At 37.6% G+C, this 26,345-nt stretch overlaps 1 protein-coding gene across 6 annotated transcripts in view; it reads right to left on the minus strand.

Annotated features, from left to right (window-relative positions):
• The window catches only part of LOC122801016 (schwannomin-interacting protein 1), a 1,488,345-nt gene that overhangs the window by 240,607 nt on the left and 1,221,393 nt on the right, over nt 1-26,345 (minus strand). For all 6 annotated transcript variants that reach the window (XM_044070470.1, XM_044070472.1, XM_044070469.1 and 3 more), the window contains one exon: nt 24,009-24,127. In XM_044070470.1, coding sequence (XP_043926405.1) covers nt 24,009-24,127 — 119 coding nt within the window. The remainder of the gene's footprint in view (nt 1-24,008; nt 24,128-26,345) is intronic.

Raw genomic sequence — 26,345 nt, forward strand, 5'->3', positions numbered from 1 at the left:
GTACACAGCTTTGATAAGGAACACAATGGATGCTTGAAAGTATAAACCATAGTCAGCATTACTTGTACCTAAGCTAGAAATGTACCTTGAATCTAGGCAAAATGTAACACATATATTAGAACTGCACAATTGAAGAATTGAAAGTTTGTGGTGGGCTAAAATAAGCCCCAAGGCCAGGTTGTTTTCCTCAAATGTTTTGTAAATCAGCAGTTATTCTCAACTAGTCAGCAATTAGTCTAGTAACATTTTCTGTAGAACAATACAGAAAGCTGTGACTAACTACTACAGCAATAGAAGTAACATTTCTGTGTGACATGGGAAAGAACTGTATAAAAATGCCATATTAATTATTAATGTTCAGACAAACCATTCTGCCAGCATGCTTTGTCTCCTTGCTGCAAGTTAATAAAGGGTGCCTTGCTTGAACCTTACGTGAATTGGTCTTTGAAGTTTTTTCCTTTGACATCTATTATTTTAGGTGGGGAGTCGGTGATAGTGTCATTTGGAAGTCATATGTGAGTTGATAGAGCTGGTCTACTTTCTTGACAAAACTTCAGCTGTTTTGGTCTATGGTAAAATAAATGACCATGGAAATTTTAGCCATGGGACATGCCAATTTCTCATTCAAAAAGTGCACTTAAGTGACTGGGAATGAGACTTGGATTTGTAAACTGTTGTTCAAATACACTGGAGTAATTCTGCAAATAAAACTTCCACAAATCCCAACGCCACAAACAAGTTAAGCAAAAAGCCATTTTCAGTGAATGTGAAAGAGCTTTTTTAAAGAGATGCAAACACCCTGCACACCTCATGTATTCAAGCCTCTAGAGACACACACACACACACACACACACACACACACACACACACACACACACACACACACACACACACACACACACACACACACAAAACTTCATACAGTACTTACCTGCAATTGCTCTACAAGCACATTCATTCCAACACAGACAGTTTTCTATTTGCTCTGATCCAGTCATTGAGCCTGGTTCACAGGCTTTGTGATTCAGTCTCCATGACAACACAGTAAATTGCATTATTTACATTCAGTTTGTCTTTATTACATGCTTTTCATTTTTTTTGGTAAAGAATGTTAAGTGCAATTAATGCAGCCTGTAAGCTATCTGAGCCAGCATTTAACACCTACACATGCAAATTTGATTCTGCATTGCTGTACACAGATTATACTGCATCTCCAATGCAGCAAGCAGCTGTGCATTCCAACCAAGCCCCCTCCTTCTCAGAAAGTACTAGATAGCTCTAGTACACTGCTGCAAATACATAATAATAATCTTTTCTTACTACGCACAGTCTGGAAACTTGGGAAATATAATTGACAGTGTGGAAGTATATGTAAAGGTGACTGCTGTTGTGTTCCATGTTTTGGTCTGTGACCGCCACCTCCCCATCCCATGTCTGTACTTCTATCCAGGGGCATGGTTCTGAGGTCTACTTGGAGCACTGTACGTATCAGCAGTCATGCTTCTCTAAACTTGTTTTTAGAATCTGGCCCCATAACATGTTCTCAGACTAAAGAAAGTGGTAGAAAAGGCCAAAAAGAAAGCATGCAAGGAAGGGCCATTTCTTCAAACAAATAAATAAATGTAGGCCATCCTTCTGAACTCCATCCGTGTTGCATCAACCCATCTTTTCATATTTCATTTTGTCCATACAAAATCAGCTGATACATTCTACTACACATACTGTAATAACTAAGCTGTGCCATTAGGACAGTTATTGGTTGTATGGAAAAAGGAATATTTTGCAAAGACACATAATGATGATTGAACTAAATAATGTCACATGTTTTAGCAAGAATTGCATCTGTATAAATGAACTATACCAAAAATATTTTATAATCAAACAGAAAGGTTAACACGATCAGATATGACCACAAAGGCAATAGTCTGGTGACTCATTAAAACATAGCAATAGTCCAAGACTGAAGGTGAACAAAGCCATGTTTACCTGCATTTGGTGTGATTTACATATAATGGTTAATGTTAAGAACATATGCATAGCCACAGCATGCAAACTTAGAATTGCCAAAGGGCTGTTCTAAATGTTTGGTAATATACAATAACATTATTTAAAATGTATTTATCTTAACTCTCAAACAAGTCTGTTATTACTGTGAATGTCATTTTATTCCTTCCTTTTCCAAATCCTAGTGCTTGCTGAAAATGCTGTCCACGCTGCTGATTACATTCAGATATGGGCTTGCAGAGATGCATTACAAAGAAGTGTAGCTTATGCCACATATAAAGATTTACCTCGTTTATTTCATAATGTTTTGCCTACCTGGTGTTTCTCCTGAAAACTGGCAGTCAGTACACAATGTATTTTATTTACTGGTTGAGAGGGGTAAATCAGCTGGCTAAGTGGCTTGATGTATTATTTTTTATTGGCAGTCTGATATAAGCAGCAGCTGACATTTGGCTTTCTAGATCTATTGATTGGATCTTTTTCCACTGCTAATTCTGTTTTACCACACTGAGATTTTTAGAGTATTGAAAAACAGCCAAATAGGCATGAAAAGCACATTTTTTCTGCTTCTGACATACAACCATACCTCTCAAATCTTCCTTTGTTTTAGGGTACAAACCAATTCTTAGGCCAACTTCAGCCTTACTCCATTTCTCCTAGTTTTACCAACTGCAATCTGATTCAGAGCCATGAGCTTCAGTTAAGGTCCCATCTCTTTCATCGGGTGCATTCTGCACTCCTTCTTCAATAGCGGATGCAACACTAGGAAGATGACTCACATGGACATCCCTGTGATATCAACAGGATCACTTCAGCTAAGGGAACATACTTGTTATCAAAATATGAGATCTGTGAGACCTTTGATCTACTCTTTCCTGGCACTATTTAAAGTGCAATTACTGACCGGTGGTTTGGCACATTATTGAGAATGTGATGGGGATATATTTGGAAAAGGAAGAAATATGCACTAAGTGGGGGTTACATATACTCACACAGACCTGACCTTAATTTTTGCAGACAGTCCCCATTTTGGCAAGTAGGGCAATGGACATTTATAAGCTAAATATTACAGAACATGACAGTTCTTATCTAACCAGGAGGGGGGGTTATAGATGATGGCAGACCATCAGTATTTGAAGCTGCCACTCAACATAACTTAGTCACTGTTGCAAGACTGACTTTTAACCATGTTATAAATGTAGTTTTACTGTTATTTAACTTAAGTGTAACGGTGGATGCCTTTAGTATATGTATGTACTAGTCTGAGGTAGATCATTAAAGTTGATTTTGTCTGTATGAAAATGCTGCAAAGTAACAACTGGATGAATAAAAAGTTAACGCTCAGTGTCCTAATCTAAGGTCATAATTAAATCAAAATTCACATATGTGCTTGAGCATTTACTTTGGACTGTCCTTATAACAAATCTAAACTGCAGCTAGTGGACAGGTTGAAAAGATAAATACTTTAAATTACTACATTAATAACACAATGTCAGAAGCATTTACATGCCTGAGGATTTGCTATTTTGCGTAGTCCTCAGTTAATGTTGTTAGTTTACTTTAGTCAGTAATTTTACTTGTATTTGAACTTTTATTCATTTATGTATTTATTTTGTTGTATTTTTGATGTAGTAAAACAGAAACATGTCTTTCTGGATGAAAGAACTTTGGTTCCAGTCTTTTAATTCTGGCTCTTGATGACCATAATTAAATGCAGCTGGTTGTCTGGATTTATAAAGGTATGTGTGCAAATGTGATTCGCAGTCTTTCGTTCATTTTATTAAATATTGGTTGTGTAAACACTTGCTGTTTGCCTGCACATATGGCAGTTTTTAACATTTCATGATCTGCCTCAAATATCTGTTTATACCCTTACATTACATTCGCTTAGTAGTAAACCTTTGTTGCCTGCCGCTTTTGGTCTACCAATTAAATGAATTTGACTAATATTCTTCCTCCTCTCTAGCTCTACCATTCCTTTTATCATTTCTCCATCTGTCTTCTGCTGCCCTATACGCCTCTGTGAATTATCTTTCGACCACTCATTTTGCTGGGATATTTCATTAGTTTTAGAAAAAAGTCCACCGAACAGCTAGAAAACGTCCAATAGCAGCCACTTTATTAACTCCACAAGTAGAACAAATGAAACAAGTAAAAAGTCTTTAAGCGTGCAGTAACTCATACACTTTTCGTCGCCTATAGGTATCGCAACTTCCTCAGAAGACAATTAACTAACATCTCTCATGCTTTTAAATACTAAAATCTTAAGCACTAGTAATCAATTATATTCAATTAGTATCAATTGAATAATTAATTCATCATAAAACATTTAACCATTTAGTGTCTATGTGGGTACTAACTATTATAATACAGATACATACATATTGTGCATCGAAGTAACAGATTGTAATTTACTTAGTTTTATATGTATAAAAATCGATACCTTTCTATACTTTTTAAAAATTCCATCATAATAAATACAATTTTGATAAAATTGTAATGCAATTATAATAAAATTAAACCTGCATAGGATCCTTACAAGTGAATCAAACTTTGTTTAAAATCATCCACCATTTTAAAAAACATTTTAAAAACATTAATGTATAACACATTGTACTAGTTTAATAAAACCTTAATATTTCATATTCGTAATCGTATTCATAGCTTGGTATTGACCTACAATTAATTTATCTAAAGAATCTAAAAATTATATACTACCTTCAGTTTTCTAAATATCTTCATATTATGTGTTTTTTAGTACTGTAGGTGTGTATGTAAGTAAATACAACGTGAATGGAGCTCAAGATAGACCTCACGTAAACTTTCCATACTATTGTGTATATATTAAGTACAATAGTACAAAAATAGTGTAACATAACATATAATATATATAGTAGCATATTACATAGTATACATAAAACCTCATCCATTTTTTTAAAAGTAGGTAAATGAATGAATAAATAAATAAATAAATGAATAAATAAATAAATGAATGAATATCAAGATGTGCATTCAATAGTGAATGCATTTACCGAAAGTTAATCAAAAGGTTAAATTTATTATATCCTAAAGGTGTATTGGCATAAGTAATAAATAGGGCCCAGTAACAATTTACCATTCATCTTTCTAGATTTTTTAATCTTAGGATACATTTAATCGATGTCATCTCATTTAATCCAGGGAATTGGTTAGCATTCAACGTTAGTTGCCATATCAATTCCCGTCTCTCAAGTTTTAATGGTTCATATTGACATCTTACATCGGGTTCTACTTGGTCTATTACCTTAAATCTAAAATTGTGCCCTTCGTTCGAATGGCAATGTCTAGCCAATGCGTTGTCCAATCTAGTTCTTCTAATACTGTATATGTGCTCGTAAATTCTTTCCTGTAGTTTCCTATCCGTTTTTCCTATGTAGAAGGCTAAACATGTGTCACATGTTGCTAAATAAACAACCTGGCGACTACTACAGTTATACTTTCTCGCTATTTTATAGGTACGATTCCTTAGATTTTCTACAGTTTACATATAGCTGTAGTAAGGATGCCATCAGCTACCTTGATGTTAATTTAAAGAAGGACTATGTAAATAAAAGATACATAGCAACTATATATAGAAAAGAAACATACTCTAATACATTTCTCCACTTTACGAGTAGTCACCCACTGACCCAGAAAAAGGCAATAGTGAAGGGCCAATATGTTAGGGCAGCGAGGATGACCACAGTGGATAGTGATTTTATGCAAGAGTGTGAACTTTTGGAGAAATTCTTCTTACATAGAGGATATCCAAAAGAACTTGTGGTTAATATAGCGCTAGAAGTAAAAAATAAACGACAGGTAGGAATATTTCCTCCACTACTGGGTGCTATAGTAAGTTTAGAAAGGAATAATGGACAAATAGGACTACCAGTTGAAAAAGTGACTAGTCTTGAATTTTCATGCAGTTTCATCACCTATTTTAACTTGGACGCATCTGATATTAGGAACATTTTGAATAAAAATTGGCACCTTTTGGTTTCTGACAATGCTTTTAATGATTTATTGACAGATAAACCGAAAATTATTTATAAGAGAAACCAAAACTTCAAAGAAATCCTACAAAGTAGGAAAGAAAATGTAAGAATTAGTAGAGGTATGGTAAAATGCGAAATGTGCAATTACTGTAGGTATATAGAAGAAGGTAACAGTTTTACACTAAGGAATCGTACCTATAAAATAGCGAGAAAGTATAACTGTAGTAGTCGCCAGGTTGTTTATTTAGCAACATGTGACACATGTTTAGCCTTCTACATAGGAAAAACGGATAGGAAGCTACAGGAAAGAATTTACGAGCACATATACAGTATTAGAAGAACTAGATTGGACAACGCATTGGCTAGACATTGCCATTCGAACGAAGGGCACAATTTTAGATTTAAGGTAATAGACCAAGTAGAACCCGATGTAAGATGTCAATATGAACCATTAAAACTTGAGAGACGGGAATTGATATGGCAACTAACGTTGAATGCTAACCAATTCCCTGGATTAAATGAGATGACATCGATTAAATGTATCCTAAGATTAAAAAATCTAGAAAGATGAATGGTAAACTGTTACTGGGCCCTATTTATTACTTATGCCAATACACCTTTAGGATATAATAAATTTAACCTTTTGATTAACTTTCGGTAAATGCATTCACTATTGAATGCACATCTTGATATTCATTCATTTATTTATTTATTCATTTATTTATTTATTTATTCATTCATTTACCTACTTTTAAAAAAATGGATGAGGTTTTATGTATACTATGTAATATGCTACTATATATATTATATGTTATGTTACACTATTTTTGTACTATTGTACTTAATATATACACAATAGTATGGAAAGTTTACGTGAGGTCTATCTTGAGCTCCATTCACGTTGTATTTACTTACATACACACCTACAGTACTAAAAAACACATAATATGAAGATATTTAGAAAACTGAAGGTAGTATATATGCGATTTTTTTAGATTCTTTAGATAAATTAATTGTAGGTCAATACCCCCTTGTTAGGCTTAAGCTATGAATACGATTACGAATATGAAATATTAAGGTTTTTATTAAACTAGTACAATGTGTTATACATTAATGTTTTTAAAATGTTTTTTAAAATGGTGGATGATTTTAAACAAAGTTTGATTCACTTGTAAGGATCCTATGCAGGCTTAATTTTATTATAATTGCATTACAATTTTATCAAAATTGTATTTATTATGATGGAATTTTTAAAAAGTATAGAAAGGTATCGATTTTTATACATATAAAACTAAGTAAATTACAATCTGTTACTTCGATGCACAATATGTATGTACCTGTATTATAATAGTTAGTACCCACATAGACACTAAATGGTTAAATGTTTTATGATGAATTAATTATTCAATTGATACTAATTGAATATAATTGATTACTAGTGCTTAAGATTTTAGTATTTAAAAGCATGAGAGATGTTAGTTAATTGTCTTCTGAGGAAGTTGCGATACCTATAGGCGACGAAAAGTGTATGAGTTACTGCACGCTTAAAGACTTTTTACTTGTTTCATTTGTTCTACTTGTGGAGTTAATAAAGTGGCTGCTATTGGACGTTTTCTAGCTGTTCGGTGGACTTTTTTCTAAGGTTTGTGTTCGTGATTTTTCGTATTTCATTAGTTTGACAACCCCTTCTGTTAAAAAAATGGTTTTAGAGATCCAGGGAATGGTTTGTCATGGTTGTCATTTGATCTGCTGTGAACCAAAACTAAATCACAAAAACATCTTCAATGACTGAAGAAACGTCAAACTGGCACGAAGTAATAGTTCAAAAGTGGTTTTAGAGATCCAGGGAATGGTTTGTCATGGTTGTCATTTGATCTGCTGTGAACCAAAACTAAATCACAAAAACATCTTCAATGACTGAAGAAACGCCAAAATAGTTCTCTACATTCGATGCATCTAATGATATATAAGAATGGTGGTTTTAGCTTTTTTGTATCTTGATAAAGCCTGATATTAGTCAGGTGAAAGCGCTTGATTCAGTTTTGCTGTGATTTTTATGCAATTAAAGCTTTTGAACTATTACTTCGTGCCAGTTTGACGTTTCTTCAGTCATTGAAGGTGTTTTTGTGATTTAGTTTTGGTTCATAGCTGCAGTTTTGTTATTTGATCTGCTGTGTGACAGTCGAGACAAGTAAGTGAGCACAGAGTATGGAAATGTGGAAAAATGTGTGATCAGGATTCAGTGGCATGGGACTGTGTTTGTGGTCTGTAGCAGTGAGATAAGAAAAACTAGGAGAGTCAAGTGATCTGTTATCATTTGCTGCAAGCAACTTGATAATCCAAAGGTGAGAAGAATTCTATTCCTGGACAGCTCACCACTAAATGATACTTCTGTAGTTTGACAGCTGAACACAAAACAACCTTTGGTTCCAATCTTTTACTTCTGGCTCTTGATGATTTTTTTTACTGACATCATTTTGGCAGGATTGAAATGGGAAGTGTGTGTGTGTGTGTGTGTGTGTGTGTGTGTGTGTGTGTGTGTGTGTGTGTGTGTGTGTGTGTGTGTGTGTGTGTATTGGAGACATTAGTCTTGGTCTAGGAAGAGGAGACCATATTAAGATGAACTCTAAAGCTACTATGTAATCAGTGGTATGGTATGGAGTGCTGGAAAGTGTAATCTCCATGCTGAAATACTTCATTCACTTGATTCTTCAGGTTAAATAATATGTTATTTATTTTACCCATTTGCATGCTGGCATATTGATGGATATGGCTAATTTTAAAGTTTCTGAAGTGTGAAACAGAGAATTAAATTTGTAATGTACAAATTAATTTTTGGATTTATACTTTAAACCGGATGTCTAGGGTGTATATTTGTACAAAACAAGTGGAACTACTTTACTGAGGCTATTGTTACTATTTTTATTTAAACACAATTAAACAGATGAGGTTTACATAGTCAGTAATGTGACTATAATTGGTAGGTATAGGGCAGTTTGTGGATGAAAGTGACCGTCTCCCAATACAAGTTGATCACATTTAAAGTGTCATTGGTCTGAGTTTGCAGAACTAGTGCCCTTTTGTGAAATAAGTTGGAATGCATTACTGTGGCAATTGTTTCTAATCACAATCAGACATGCAATGTGTGCACAGTTGAAGAAGTGGATAAGTGGATGGGTATATTAGTCATCAATGGGCAAAGCGGGCTGATTCCTACAGCTGTGTGTTAATAAACTACAGATGTGGCTTTTACTTAATGTCATCTCTTCACAGTTAACTGTATCCTATTAGAATAAGCCGGCTGTGGAGAGAAACAATTGAAACTAATGCATCTGTCAATTTATGAACAGAATGAACACCCAGGCCATATTTTGAACTTCCAAATGTTATTATTGATATAATATTACAACATCCTTACTGTAATTGCCTTTAGATTCATTTCACAACAAATATGTAAATTCTCCTTTTTTCTTATACAGGCATATATGTATTATATAACACCATAAATATATTGACAGATCCACTGCATTAGAAATAAGATAATACATATTTCTCCAGGGAAAGCATTTTTGGTTTACTGGAGCTATGCTTGATGCCCTCACCCCCTAAATTTACACTTATGCAGTGACAAAAATTGCACACCACTGATTTCTTTCCCATCTCATTTCTTACCATACTTGGCAAAACCTTTAAAAAAGGTTACAATAGAGTCACTCGTTACATATCCCAAGATCTAGTATCCTGAAAAACAGCATGGCTTTTGGGCAGGTAATTATTATACTGCACTCCGGACAATTACTGATATCCTTGTGGCTATAGATTAAGGCCTCCTCACTGAAGCCATCTTTACTGATCTGACTAGAGCTTTTGATCTGGTTGACCATAACTTTCTTTTAGATCACCTAAGCAGAATTGAAATTAACCCAGATATAGCTCCTTGGTTTAAAAATGATCTTCTCTGTGCAGTTTCAAACACTCTCTCTGCTTCCGCCTATATCCTTAAAGAAGTCCCTCAGTGCTCTATTCTGGCTTCCCTTCTTTTTTCCTTTTTCATTAATAAACTACCTCTTGACTTCCTTCACAACTTTCTCTTACTCTATGCTGATAACATGGTCTTATTTCACTCAAACCTGACCTCCTCTGCCATACAGCACCAACAGCAACAAGTTGACTTCCTTTCTCTTATCAAATGGTTTAATAACAAAAAGCTAATTCTGAACACTTCCAAAACTAAAACAGTGCTGTTTGGTACCTTCCCTAAATGACAGAATAACTCTCAATCACTTTGTATCTATGACCATCTTAACAACCTAATTGATCAAGTCATCTCCTACAAATACCTTGGCATGTGGCTTGACCCCTCACTTAACTTTCACCTTTACCTAGAATAAATACAGAAGAAATTAAATTCCCTCCTATTTTGATACCATACATCTCCCTTTCTTTCCAGACCAACAAGGAATGCTAGAGGCAAAGGCATTCTACTAGCGCAGCATGAATATGGACTCCCATGGTTGCAGCAGCATCCAATAAAAACTCCTCCAGCATCTAAATTATAAGCAGCTATATCTGCCATTTTATTATCCTCTCTCTTAGAAATGACCATCAGTGTATCATGCTTAATAAAGCTAGTTGGCTACCTGTCCAACAATCCCAATTCTACAATCCCCTCAAAGAATACTCCTGCTCTTATCTTAACTCTAACCTATTCAGACAACAGCCCAGTAACAATATAACCACTCTGGCCCACTTCCTCAATGTTCCAGAACCAGACTTCATTGCACTAACCATGCCTTCCCCATCCTAGGCCCAAACTCTGAGTATCCCTCTCCACTAATGTTAAAGACCTCACGCTGTACCACTCATTCCATGGTCAGCTTAAAGATCATCTCAATTTGTAAATGCTTTCCCTCTGGACACATCACCTAATCCACCACTCTTCCCTTCACCAGTCAGGATCTTTGTCTTCCTCACATTATTTCCTTACATTAGCATGTTTCATCTCTTCCACATTGTATACATCATATACACTTAATTTCTACATGCCTTTACTTTTGCTGTCTTTCATACTTTGTGCTCCATCCCTTCACTATTTCAGTCTCTTCTTCTTCCCTCCTTACTCTAACCATTCCTTCCTATTGTCTCTTATGCAGTGTATTTTATTGTTACTGTTATTGATTCAATGCTGTCTTCACATAGCATTTTGTTTGTATTCATAATACTTCTTGTAAACTTACTTGTGTACCATCATTTATATTTGTCCAGGCTAGGACTGAAACAGGTCCATTTGGATCAGTGCTCTAACCCAGTTACCAGACTGAATAAATAAAAAAGTAAATAAAACGATGTGTGCCCCAAGTTATCAACCAACCAAATGCTGTAGGTAAGCATCATTTTATTAAGACATTTAAAATGGTTTTATACATATGGACCTAAATTCATAGGTAACAGCTTTAGCTGCATGGATCCTTCTGGGTGGCCTTTTTTGCCATTTGGGTCATAACAGACGTAAATATCCAAAATAGAACAGGAAGTGCACTAAGAGATAAGGAATATTTTTCTGTAACATTCATAAAGATATGATAGCATACTTTGCATAATTTGTCATTCTCAGTATTTTGAACTTGTGTTTTTAAGTAGCATCCCACAGTCCAACTGGAAAGGGGAGGAGTTAAATGCTAGGAGGTATGAACATCTTATGCTAATTACATGTCATGATTTTTGACCAGATATACCTACTTTCATAAACATAAATATCTGCTTTCAATGTCTGCAGGTTAAGAGATTGGCATATAACCCTTCTTTTTGACTGCCATCCCCTGAACAAGTCTCCCATATCCACTGCATCATTCCAGATCTACAGGAATCCAATTTATTCTTTCCTGATCCCAAAACTCTGCATGTGGTCTATACTGGAAGAGTATACGTGGTGGAAGTGGGGAGTTAGCCAGCAACGGTCATTGTTTTTTTTCACCAAACATCAGATCCATTTTAAAATATATACTGATCAAATGATCTGCATGTCCTAACTTTGATTTGTACATACTGACTTTTCATCACTCCTTCAGATGCTGAAAGTAAATATACTTGGGTCTAACATTTGCAACACAATGAACATGTGTTTGATATTGTTTCTCCCATCATTTTTTCTGTTTTACCATGTCTGCCAACAATCCTTATGAAGTTGCTGGTAGTATGATTTAAAAAAATATCAACAAACTGCACTGATCTAAAACAGTTTCAGTGAATTATTTCTAGTTTTGTCATTGTTGTTTCTGTTACCAAAGTTATCACAGAAAGACACATGTTCTTTAAAGCTATACATTTCTCTAAAATGCCAGACACATTCCAAGCAAAACTGAGCAATGAAAAGCTGCAAAATAGATTCTAGTAGCTCAGGTTGTTGATAACAAAATAAGAGACTGATATAGTAAGGCAATGGGAAATGAATGATATTTACTTACTGAAAGTGTGAGTTTATGGTTCATTAAACTATATTAATCAGAAGAAAGGAAGGAAGACACTGCTTAACAAACATTATTCATGCTTTCCCAAGTACGCAGACACCGACTATTCACCACTGTCTCAAAATGTGAAGTTATATGGGACTTTATGTAATTTAATCTAATACTCACCCATCTGGTCTATACTACATTAGTGGTAGAATTATCTTTAAGGGTACCTAACTGTTTAATAATCGTTAAGGGTACTTTAATTATTTGCATACGTAATTAAGTAGTTTGAGCCACAGTGTTTATACTGAAGCACACAGTTATAGGCACCATCCAATCATTATTATATTTCCTAATCAATACAAATCAAGAAGCACCTCGTTATAAAACAAACATTCCTAAGCTTCATTACCAACTTCCAACAAAAGAATAAAGGCAGTATTTCATCACCTTCTTCACATTCAGATGATACAAGCAATTTTAACAGTTTTGTTATACAGCAATCAAATCAAAATATACAGTCAAAGTTAAAATTATTGCTAATTTTAACAAAAATCACTGAAAAGGTTTGTGTTAACATGCTAAGGGTCACTCTTCAGATTTGCAGATTATGGAGAGATAGGTATAACAGCATAATTTTAAAAAGCAGACACAAATTCATTACCTGCTTTTGCAACCTGTAATGCATTTTTGGAGAAATCTAGGATTACTCTCATATGTACCCTTTAAATTAAACATTTTCATACTTGCAGTTATGCAGTTCTTACTGGCAAATGTCCAAGTGACATGCATTAGGTGGTATACCTGTAATGCTCTATATTTTTTAGAATAACATAAAGGATGTGCTCTTGGTGAACACTGTATTCATGGGAGATGTTAATTACCTCTCTATAAACTGGGAAACATACACCACCTCCAACTTTCAGGCACATAGTTTCCTGGACTTTATTAACACAAATGCTCTTGATTAGTTAGTGCTCACTCCAACCAGAGCTTCAAACATACCGGATCTAGTCCTCACCTATATGGGCAAGCGCTGTACAACCAATATGGAAGAGTGTTGCAATCCCCCAATGTCATGTCCTCACTGGTAAGGTTAGATCACAAAGCTGTCTCCTTCAAAATAAAAATCAACTTAGAAAACCCAGCAAAACCTGTTGCAGTTCGGAACTATTCTAAAACAAACTACATCCTATTAAGTGACAGCTTGTAAAAAATCAATGCCCCATCTAACTCAGAGTTCACAACAGTCTATGCAGAATTGTCACAGAACCACTGTACAAACATGTAAATGACTGCAAAGAGACTGCTGTACCTAGCAGATGTAAGCCCAAAACAAACCAAAAAAACAAACCACACTGGTGGACTCCTAATCTTAACAGGCTATATAACAAAAAGAAAAAAAGTCATGGCCAAAATCAGAAGAACTACCACCATGATGACAACAGCTGACTAATTAAACTAAACAGGAAACTAAGAGGACTAATTAAATCCAGCAAGGCCAATTACCAGGTCAGAATAGCTTCTCAGACTAAAGACTACCACAAGGCCTTCTACAGCTTGTCTGAAACCTCAAAGGTAAAATGCAGCAGTGTGCTGAACTGGTGGTAATGGTACAACATTCACTGAGTAGACTGGCACAGCAAACCTGCTGGCTGACAAATTCAGCTCAAACTTCACACACCACTCTACCTCGACCCTCCCTCCAAGAAAATCACTACAAGCATAACCCCCCAACTATTAGCAGGAAGCAGGTTATGACAGTGCTTGCTCTGGCCAAAAACACACCTCCAAAGAAGCTTGACAATATCCGAGAATGTTTAGTAAACATCCTGAGACATGACATACTTGAACCACTTCAGTCACTTTTCAACTACATCCTCAAAACTTGCTAAGTATCAAGACAGTGCAGGATGGCAACGGTTATCCCCCTTCACAAGGATGGATCATCATCTGACCCTGGAAACTACAGACGTATTAATCGAACTTGTCTGATATGCAAAGCCATGGAACAAATTATCATGGAAATGATCAGCAAAGACATTGGCAATCTACAGACATGGATCCACCCCAGTCTAGTTTTGTCAGGGGAAGGTCAAGCCTACTCAACCTGACTTTCTTGAGAAGGTAACCAAGGCAATTGATGAAGGGAAAATGGTGCATACCACCTACCTTGATCTACCTAAGGCATTCAATACAACACCCCACTCAGTTATTGTAGACAAACGCATCGATCTAGGCATAAATCCATACATAACTCAATGGATAAACCAGCTGGGTCACAGGATGAAGTCAGGATTGGTGAGACCATCTCCATCATGAAGAAGGTCAACAATGGAGTACCACAGGGCTCAATGCTTGGCCACTTCTGTTTGGCAGCTATTTCTCGGAGGTAAAGGCTAATGTTAAAGCCATCTGGCTCACCAAGTTCGCAAATGACTGCAAACTGCGAGCTATCATAAAGTTCCACCATGACACCAACATCCTGCAGGGTCACACAGGCAATGACTGCTGCCAAAGCCATGGATTAAAAGTCAATGTAAAGTGCATCATAGTGCCTTTTGGAAAAACATCAACCCATGCAAATTGCTTCATTGATAAGACACCCCTGCGACTTTACCTGGTGGTTAGAGATCAGGGTACCTATGTAGACAATAATCTGGCCTTTGGTCACCACGTAGTCAAGGTAGTAAGAAAATCATTCTATGTTGCTCAACTTATAAGTAAGGGTATTGCACCCAGGTCCAAGGAAGTTATAGTACCACTCTACTCAGCCATTATCAGAGCTATCCTTGAGTAGAGTTCCCCTTTTGGCACGTACCTGACTAGGCATATGCAACATATGGAATGCCCACAGACGTTCCTCACCAAAAGAATTCAGGGTATTAACACATTGTCCTATACAGATCACCTTAGAGCTCTGTCTCTATACTGTGTCTCCTAAAGGCTACTGAGAAGTGATCTGTGCTTAGCATATCAGGCATCCTTTGATCCAGCCCTGATGGACCTTTTGCACATCCACAAATGAACAGCGTCAGAAATACTAGATCCAAGGATTTAACCTTTACTTGTGACATAAATAGAACATACTGTCAAGACAGACATGTGTCTCAAAGGATCCCCATGCTCTGGAATAGGCTCCCCATCCACATTAAGCAGAGTCCATCTCTAACCCTATTCAAACATAACCTTTCCATTGGATGGGAAACTGTAAATTCATTCCTGGGCTGGCCCCCATGTCTCTTATAGACAGAGGCTGACAGTAAGCATTCCTTAACTAACACTGCATAGGAAATCATTAACTCAGCACCCTGCTGGCTCCATGTCTCCTATAGACAGAGGCCAGCAGTAAACATTCTCTAACTAATATAACCCCTCATAACTTTTTAACAACCCCGTAACTGACATAGCCCTCCAATTTAGATGCACATGTTACAAGAGGGTGCAAGTGAATTGGGTTGCATAGTTAAATTTATAAAGGCCCTGGTGGTCATTACATAAGTTCATAGGTATAAACTAGGCTAAGTCATAACCTCCTCTCATTCTCTAAAGATTTTCATTTCCTCCGAGGGAAACAGTCCAGCAATGCTGATGTTTTTCTATTACCACTTTTTTCCTCTCCAGCAAACACTGAACATCAATAGGAGACACACTTCCGCTTATTTTCTGATGCCTGCATTATCCTATTTTAGAGGGCAGGGGAGCCATGGTCCATCATCCTGGAACTTAACAGGAAAAATAATCTATAAGCCTGCACCCTCCCAAAAACACACACACACACACACACACACACACACACACACACACACACACACACACACACACACACACACACATGCACACAGTGGATGCATGTATGTGAACAGATACACAACTTATACACTTGTTCAGCCAGTTTGGAGCACCCAGAAAAAATGATGCATATGCATGAATCATGCTGCAGACTCAGCACAAACAGCAACTAAGCCTGGAAGAAAGTGAGGAATTGCGAACTATGAGGCAACAACACTAACAATGCACCACTGCACTGCTCACTTTTCACTCTTAAGTGGAAAATGATGATTTCAACTGTGTTTGCTACTTTTGAATTCATTCTCAAATAAAAAGCATCTACTGCATATTATCCACATTTTATTGTGTGCTGTAATCTTTTTGCAATGAAACCTAATTCTAAAGCATTATCCCTGAACTCTGACTTAAGGTAAGAAGTTGTCTTCTTTGTGGCCTGCTTAAAAATATATGTGACACGTACACTTGGGGCCGATACTTAATGCAGTCAAGGTAGAGGAGGTGCAGACCTTCTTAGCACGCCCGTCAGTAGCTCTAGATACTTAATGCAGTCAAGGTAGAGGAGGTGCAGACCTTCTTAGCACGCCTGGCCAGTAGCTCTAGATACTTAATGCAGTCAAGGTAGAGGAGGTGCAGACCTTCTTAGCACGCCTGGCCAGTAGCTCTAGATACTTAATGCAGTCAAGGTAGAGGAGGTGCAGACCTTCTTAGCACGCCCGTCAGTAGCTCTAGATACTTAATGCAGTCAAGGTAGAGGAGGTGCAGACCTTCTTAGCACGCCCGTCAGTAGCTCTAGATACTTAATGCAGTCCAGGTAGAGGAGGTGCAGACCTTCTTAGCACGCCCGTCAGTAGCTCTAGATACTTAATGCAGTCCAGGTAGAGGAGGTGCAGACCTTCTTAGCACGCCTGGCCAGTAGCTCTAGATACTTAATGCAGTCAAGGTAGAGGAGGTGCAGACCTTCTTAGCACGCCGTCAGTAGCTCTAGATACTTAATGCAGTCAAGGTAGAGGAGGTGCAGACCTTCTTAGCACGCCCGTCAGTAGCTCTAGATACTTAATGCAGTCAAGGTAGAGGAGGTGCAGACCTTCTTAGCACGCCCGTCAGTAGCTCTAGATACTTAATGCAGTCAAGGTAGAGGAGGTGCAGACCTTCTTAGCACGCCCGTCAGTAGCTCTAGATACTTAATGCAGTCAAGGTAGAGGAGGTGCAGACCTTCTTAGCACGCCCGTCAGTAGCTCTAGATACTTAATGCAGTCAAGGTAGAGGAGGTGCAGACCTTCTTAGCACGCCCGTCAGTAGCTCTAGATACTTAATGCAGTCAAGGTAGAGGAGGTGCAGACCTTCTTAGCACGCCCGTCAGTAGCTCTAGATACTTAATGCAGTCAAGGTAGAGGAGGTGCAGACCTTCTTAGCACGCCTGGCCAGTAGCTCTAGATACTTAATGCAGTCACCGTAGAGGAGGTGCAGACCTCCTTAGCACGCCTGGCCAGTGGCTCTAGATACTTAATGCAGTCAAGGTAGAGGAGGTGCAGACCTTCTTAGCACGCCCGTCAGTAGCTCTAGATACTTAATGCAGTCCAGGTAGAGGAGGTGCAGACCTTCTTAGCACGCCCGTCAGTAGCTCTAGATTCTGTGCCACATGGGAAGGGACTGGTGGTTTCCTTTTTCTCAAGGCGACCTTCTTAGCACGCCCGTCAGTAGCTCTAGATTCTGTGCCACATGGGAAGGGACTGGTGGTTTCCTTTTTCTCAAGGCGACCTTCTTAGCACGCCCGTCAGTAGCTCTAGATTCTGTGCCACATGGGGAGGGACTGGTGGTTTCCTTTTTCTCAAGGCGACCTTCTTAGCACGCGCCAGTAGCTCTAGATTCTTAATGCCACATGGGGAGGGACTGGTGGTTTCCTTTTTCTCAAGGCGACCTTCTTAGCACGCCCATCAGTAGCTCTAGATTCTGTGCCACATGGGAAGGGACTGGTGGTTTCCTTTTTCTCAAGGCGACCTTCTTAGCACGCCCGTCAGTAGCTCTAGATTCTGTGCCACATGGGGAGGGACTGGTGGTTTCCTTTTTCTCAAGGCGACCTTCTTAGCACGCCCATCAGTAGCTCTAGATTCTGTGCCACATGGGAAGGGACTGGTGGTTTCCTTTTTCTCAAGGCGACCTTCTTAGCACGCCCGTCAGTAGCTCTAGATTCTGTGCCACATGGGAAGGGACTGGTGGTTTCCTTTTTCTCAAGGCGACCTTCTTAGCACGCCCGTCAGTAGCTCTAGATTCTGTGCCACATGGGAAGGGACTGGTGGTTTCCTTTTTCTCAAGGCGACCTTCTTAGCACGCCCGTCAGTAGCTCTAGATTCTGTGCCACATGGGGAGGGACTGGTGGTTTCCTTTTTCTCAAGGCGACCTTCTTAGCACGCCCGTCAGTAGCTCTAGATTCTGTGCCACATGGGAAGGGACTGGTGGTTTCCTTTTCAAGGCGACCTTCTTAGCACGCCCGTCAGTAGCTCTAGATTCTGTGCCACATGGGAAGGGACTGGTGGTTTCCTTTTTCTCAAGGCTTCAAATGCTGCCAATATCTAAGTGTTCTGGGTCTGCACAAACATTCAGCATCCGGGCCTTCCTACTTTCTGGTGCACTGCAAAATACAGATCCTGCCAGACCTTTTGGAGGCAGGCAGGGAATAAGAAGAGCATAGAACCAGGTCTTGGAATTGTTTCAGAAGAGCAGGACCTGCCAGTGGTATACATTTCTCCATCTTCATGAAACGCACATACATATTTTGAGGAAAAATCTCATCAAGTATCCATTTCTTGAAGTCTATCATCCCTTCCAAAGAGAGAGAGCGAGAGAGAGAGAGACCAACAGAGAGAGAGAGACAGAGATGGGACTAGAGGATAGGCAGGCTTAAGATCTGTGGCACAACAGAAATTATGATGCTGTCTTCTGACATTTGCAAAACAGTTATTCTCATCCCGAGCAGACTCTAGAGTTCTTTCACCAGGAATAATCATTGGAAAACTTGGGGCATTTATATCTGGTGCAGATCATACATTCCTGGTGAGTGAGATAAGTAACATGGACGCTCCTCACTGAGATGGGAAGAGGTCATGACTAGTAGAACTGCAAAAGGTTATCTGATCTTACAAGACAGAAACCACTGAACTGCCCTCAGGCAATGCAAGGAACCTGACTAGAAGTTTTCATTTTCTTCTTCTCAGTCATTCATTTTTACTATGGCACTCTTTCTTGTCAGCTTTAATTGGATGTTTTCATTTACAGGACAAAGGGGAAGAATCTGTATGTGTGTATGTATATATGTGTGTGTGTGTGTGTGTGTGTGTGTGTGTGTGTGTGTGTGTGTGTGTGTGTGTGTGTGTGTGTGTGTGTGTGTATGTATGTAGACAAATACATATAGCTACATATACATATTTACACATCCCAGGGAGCTTATGGTCTTCCCTCAATGCTTCCCGGAAAACTTTCACCTGTTAGACAGGGATTTTCTTTCCAAACATTAAGCAGTACTCATACTTCTCAGCACTGAGGCTTATCTCCAAACAAATGAGACACTTCAGAAGGAAATCTTTGGAAAGAACTTGCGTACTCCACCTGTTAGTAATTATGGTCAGTGATGACATGTGTAAACTATAATTTTTTATAGGAGAAAATCATTTTATAGAACAAAATATAGTTTTACTTTCCTTTCCTCTGGAGGATGTCTACACTAGCAGGGTCTTGGCCATACATCTCAACTGGACAGATTTTTGCAGAATGTCCAGATTTTTGCCTCCCATATTTGGTCTGTTTGTCGTAAAATCTGTGGCTTCTGGCAAATCATGAAGAACTGAAGTCACTAAATAATGACCAAATGATGACATACGTTTGAGTTTCAGACTTCATATCCTCCAGAAAATGTATGTGAACACAAATCCTGTTATTGAAGTAGCGTTCTAAGTTTATAAGACCAATATTTAAAATCTTGCCCTGTTTTGGGGCCTTTGTCCCCTCATTAATTAAAACTTTGCCCAGATTTATTGCATCAAGAAGTTGAGAGGTACGATCTTGGTAGGCAACTAATACTAGTAGGTGCCAGGTGGCTATCAAAAAGCAAGAAAAACTGACAGAGACATATACAAATTAACCACTTACACCCAAATGCCCCTAGTGGTCACAAAGGAATAAATGCACCTTCTTATTCAAGGACATAAAGCATGTTGAGCAAAAATCTGGTCAGTGACAGGCATTCTCCATCAGCAGGCCACTTATACATTATTATAACTCCCACAGCAAGAAAATATCATGCAACTGTAACTACTGATGCATAATCAGCACTTCTTTACTTTGAAAATGGCCACATTCAGAGAAGTTTTTAGCAATCTTCCTTCAAGAGACAATTAAAACTAAGCCAAAAGCCATTCTCTGTCATAAGTGTATTCTGATTTGAATTGCTTTAATTGCTGTCAACTGTACAATAAACCAAACTGAAAGGCAAGACAATCTAAACATGTTTCTAATCACCAAGTACCAACTTTCATTAAACGGAAGGAGAAAGACTACAGACTTCAGTTATGGTCTTACATCAGTAAAAAGTAATAAAATGAGTTTTGCATTGAAAGGTTCAGGGAGTAGTAAAATGAATCTTAATGTGAAAGTTTCAGGAATGGTATGAGAAAACTTTAAGTACTGAGGATGCCACAGTGTGAAGTCAAGACCAAAAACACTAAAGATTCCACTGTGGATGGTCCCAAATGGTATTAATGGCAAACAACAAACCATCCTTTGCTCCCAAAATTTAATGAATGATTAAAAAGGCACAGAAAAGTACATTAAAAACAAAAAAGTTAAGGTCCTATCATTTCTTATGTTGTCAAGAATATCACATTCATTCTTGGTGAAATTAACAACTCTAGGATGAGCCCCTTTAGAGTAAACTAAATTGTATAATTCATTCTCACACTGTTGCAAATGTGTATAACAAAGGATCAGATGGGGGAATGAAAATTATCTTTTGTTAAACAAACCTGTGCTTTTGTAATCAACAGTGTCCTTAGAATAAAATTGCAAAGCCAAATTTAATTTTCGGGCAAAGAACTTGAACTCAAGTAATGTACCTACCAAATCAAAATTCTTGGTGGAATAAACGTGAAACCTTTCTCAAATAAACATAAATGTTCAAGTTGTTTGTCTGAAAATTAAATTTTGTCTTGCTCACTCTAAAGGGGTCTGAAGAATGAACATGATATTCTTGATAACATAAGAAATGACAGGACACTAGCTTTTTTGTTTTTAAGTTTTCATGTGCTGTTTTGTGACTTTTAATTCTTCTTCTTCTTTCAGCTTTTCCCGGTTAGGGGTCGCCACAGCAGATCACCTGTCTGCTCATGATTGGCAGTAGAGTTTTACGGTGTTGAGTTGCCAGCCCGGCACCCAACCTTCCACGGAATGCACACACATGCACACACTCACTCCTAATGTCCAATCTACCTACAGCATATCTTTAGGATGTGGGAGGAAACCAGAACACCCAGAGGAAACCCATGTGACCACAGGGAGGACATTCAGACTCTGCACAGAAGGCACCCCAGCCGAGGATCGAACCAGAGAATTTCTTGGTGTGAGGCAACAATGCTAACCGCTGTACCACTGACTTTTAATAGTTCATTAAATTTTGGGAGCAAAGGATTGCATAGCAATCTGTCATCTACCTGAGTGGAATATCATTAAATGTCAATTAGTCTGGAAATTAGGTCAACAAAAGGGTGAAAAAAAACCCAACCCTTTTGCACTGAGCTTAATTTAGCTCTGAGCTTAACACAAACAGAATGATTTTTACCTTCCTTGAAATTTGACAATCTCAGAGTGGCCATACCAGTTAGTAGTTACAGGTGGTAAGGTAGTTTCAGTTCCTCCAACATCACTGACATAAATCTGAAAATAAAATGATTTGGGAGTTGTTCCCAAAATACCATTAGTTTGTGAGGATAAATAGTATTTTCAGTCTAATGTGGCCTGCTCCAGTCTGTTTGGCAATCATGTTTTTGCTGAAATGTGCCATGACTGACAGTGCTTCTTTATTCCACCCTAAGCTAACTCCACAGCAACCTATTTCTCAAACCTAAACAACACAAGATAGAGTCAGATGGTGTGCATTTAAATCAGTAGAAATGTTCTACCTAAAAAGGTATCTTATGTGCAATCCTTCTATAATATCACCTTCAGGAAAAACTTTCCTTCATCAAGCAGCTTCCAAACAACAGTCCTGTATATCTTATGTAAAGTTATAAAATGGTTTCAAATATTTATTTCTCTGATTCATCTCATGTAAATTTAGTCTCTCTGGGCAGAGTCTGTTCACCAGGTGCAGTGCTTCTCTCCACTATCAGTACAACAGTAATAATTAGACACACACAAATACACACACACACACAAAAGTAGGCACAAACACCACTCTCGCTCTCTGTGTCTGCATATATACTTATGTGCCTTCTTTATACTAAAGACTACTGACAGACTTTTGCTTGATACTCATATTACATGCAAATATCGGTTTATCTATTATATGTCTATATCTATATCTGTATGTGTGTATGAGAATCAGATAATGACAAAATGCCAATCCATGAATTTCTCATTATCATGGTACCAGTAGTCCCAAAACTGCCTAGTTCCTTATATTACAGCATCAAACCGAAGGATATCAGTTGTTTATACTGTAGGCAAGGCACGTAAAACTAGGGCCAACAAAAATTAAAAGTGTGTGTTTGCTAACTTGTCTACAAATGCTAATAACAATTGGTTATACAACAGTGTTTACTGAATAATGCTGCCTTCTGAATTTGAAAAAAGCAAAGTACATTGTATTAGAGTAGTGAAGAAAGTGACCCTGTATGTGTGCCAATCCTCAGAGGCAGAGGATACGTTCAGGAGGAAACATTACATCAGTAATGGTGGCATTCTTACAACACTGACTGAAATCAGGACTAGGGAATGTCTCAGAACACTACAATGAACCAACGTCTCAGAATATCAAATGGCTACTAGACTTAACACTGAAAAAATGGCATTTTCTCATAACATTTAATAAGGTACTTCCAATAAATAGTGAATATTGTTCACGTATGCTTGCAGTCATTTGTGTGGAATAATAAATATCAGCACTCAAATTTATCATCACCTCTCCTTTTCTTTATTTAGCTGGTTTATAATATCTAAACAAAAAGGATTGGCAACCTCTAGGCAATACACAAGTAAAGCTGCAAAAGCTTCTAATTACAAGCTTTTACTCAACACCTTAAAAAATGTCACTTGGTAGATTTTGTTCCAGTTTTATTAGCCTTTTGCCTACTGTTTGAATGCATAAATAAGAAAGTTAAGAAAAAGAATGGTGGAAGTAATTTCTAAGTGGTATGGTTTTTATGTCTGTCAGTCTGTATGGCTTTCAGTACTGCATTCTTGGCTCAGAAATGAACTATACTTATTGGGAATTCCATTTTAACATCAAGCTCACTGACTAACAAGCACATACTCCAGAGAAATGATGGCATTCAAAGACAGACAATGAATAATGAAGTACATCATTTATTTTCCACTTAGGTTAAAGTAAAAAAAAAAAAAAAAAAGTTTAAATAGTACAATACCCAAAAATATATACACATAGGTAGTACACCAAATTTCTGTACTGTCGAATGATGTGTGCATTTTTGAGATTTGACTACGCCAACAGTTCTGAGTAATAAAACTGCATACCACTTACCGTGACGACAGACTTGGTTTTCCACTCTTGCTGTTACTTGTATAAATTCCAGGGCCATCATCAAAGAAACTGCCCAGAGCCAACTTCTGCCTAATGGATTCTCTCTCATTTTTCTGGGCCTAATATTAACAAAGAAGGAAAAAAAAAGTTGTAAAAAGTGGTCTCAGTGTCTGTGATTAAAGGCAGCTCTGCAAAATACTGCCTTTTAAATAAAATTTTGTTCACTAAATACTGTCTTCTGAAATACAGAGGAACATAGGCTGGAAAACTAGATACTAAAAGCAAGTAACTAATAAAAAAGTGAAGCATAGTTCAGTTTCATTTTTAATAGTTAGCTGGAGGTACACTAGAGTGTGAAGACAACAAATTCCTGTCAGAAGCAACAATTACTCATTCTCTCACTGAAAACATAAACCTCTGTTTCTCTGCAGCAGATATCACAACCACTTCAGGCAATAATTCGGACAAAGCTAAAAAGAATAGGGGAACAAAGTCCCAAAATTGTGACAGATTTTAAATACTGCTCTGATAGACTGCCAAAGTTGCTAGAATAACAAGTTCTGCATTCATGTGCATTTTCTGAAGGATGCGGTCTGAAAATTAAATGTCTGTCATGATTTAATTACTCCATTCCTCAATGTTTTGCCAGAAAAACACATATTTTATGAATAAAAGAAAAATATAAAGCAAAAATATGGACATTCTGTAAAATTATGGACAACTGGGAGGAGTGCTTTACAGTCGAAACATTTACAGCCATCTACTTACAGATGTAGCCTTATCACTGAATTAATTCTGCTAGGTGTTTTTCAAGTTTTGCTCACAAGGGATGTATTCTTTCTACAAAGCCTCATATCCATCCATGCATCCATCCATCCATCCATCCATCCATCCATCCATCCACCCACAGTTCTTTTTCCCATTTTTCACACTTGGGGTCAGGATGTCACTTCAACAGTGACAATCATCTGGAGCCAGGGTTCACACTGCTAGGTGGCTAGCCTTACCTCAGTTGTTCTTCTATACCAAACACACTCGCATGCAGACCCACACCTATGGCCATTTTAAAGTGTTCAGCCCATCTATTGCATGTCTTTGGAATTTTACATGACTGAATGTAGGCAAAACCATGCAATTTTAAATGTTTATTTCTTTTCTTGCAGCTATAGCTTTAACTTGGCTGTTCAACAAATATACTGAAAATGATAACCATAATTTACAGTTGGGTATTTGATGAAGTAAGAACTATACCATATATGAAATCCCATGCCTATTGTCTTATGAGTACATCACAGTAAGTAAAAAAAAAAAATTCAGAAATACAGAACAATGAGAGATACATTTTTATGGTGTATAGGTTCTAAAAATTTAGGGAGGTGAATGAACAAGACTGTTTGCATTAAAATGCCTTTCCTGTAGTCCAGCAAAAAAGTACATCAGCAATAATTGATTTATAGTTTTAAACCCATCTGTTTTACTGTGATCCACAAAAACGTCACACAACCCAAACCAGCAGTGCCCCAAGTGATCCATGTTCAGTTAGAGTCTTCAGTGCTATGGGGCAGCCAGGCCAAGGAAAAGAGTGATGAACGTTTTTTGTGCTGCCTTTTCTGTGGAGGGAGCAGATAATGGACTCCCAGTCAGATTCCACTCCATTAAAACAGGCCCCCAGTACAGACTAGGGAACATTATAAGTAGTTTCAGGTGATACTACTGTACGGACATGCTGTTTGGCTTAATGAGCTACATCCCTTTACAAAGCCTACTGCAGGCTGTGGCTTGGAACATTGTCAGGGATGTATCCAGGGAAATAATGTAACTTTATGTTTTAATTAATTAGGGAAATAGTGTTTCTTGGACTGTTTTCAGCCATAACACACACATATATATATATATATATATATATATATATATATATATATATATATATATATACACATAGGTTCTATATTACATATTCGAACGCTTAAAAGTTCGAATCACTAAAAAATGAACTTTAGTGATCGAACGCTTAAATGTTCGAATATACATAAAAATGAATAAATAAATAAATAAAAGAAAAACTAAAGGGTTTACACAGGGGGGCAAGCCCCCCTGCACTCCCTCACCCCCCGCTACTTAAATATACCAACTCCAAGATCGTGCTACAGTGTAGGAAATGGGAAATTTTCTGTTTCTGCATTCTATCACACTGAAGTGAGATCTCAGAGTTGGTATATTTAAGTAGCAGGGGGTGTGGGGGTAAACCCTTTATTTTTTTTTTTTTCTTTTTAAATATTCCTTTTATAGATATTCGAGCTTTTAAGCGTTTGATCACTAAAGTTCGTTCTTTAGTGA

The sequence above is a fragment of the Protopterus annectens genome, chromosome 4.part1, assembly GCF_019279795.1.
Source record: "Protopterus annectens isolate FY-2018-M chromosome 4.part1, PAN1.0, whole genome shotgun sequence".
NCBI lineage: Eukaryota > Metazoa > Chordata > Ceratodontiformes > Protopteridae > Protopterus > Protopterus annectens.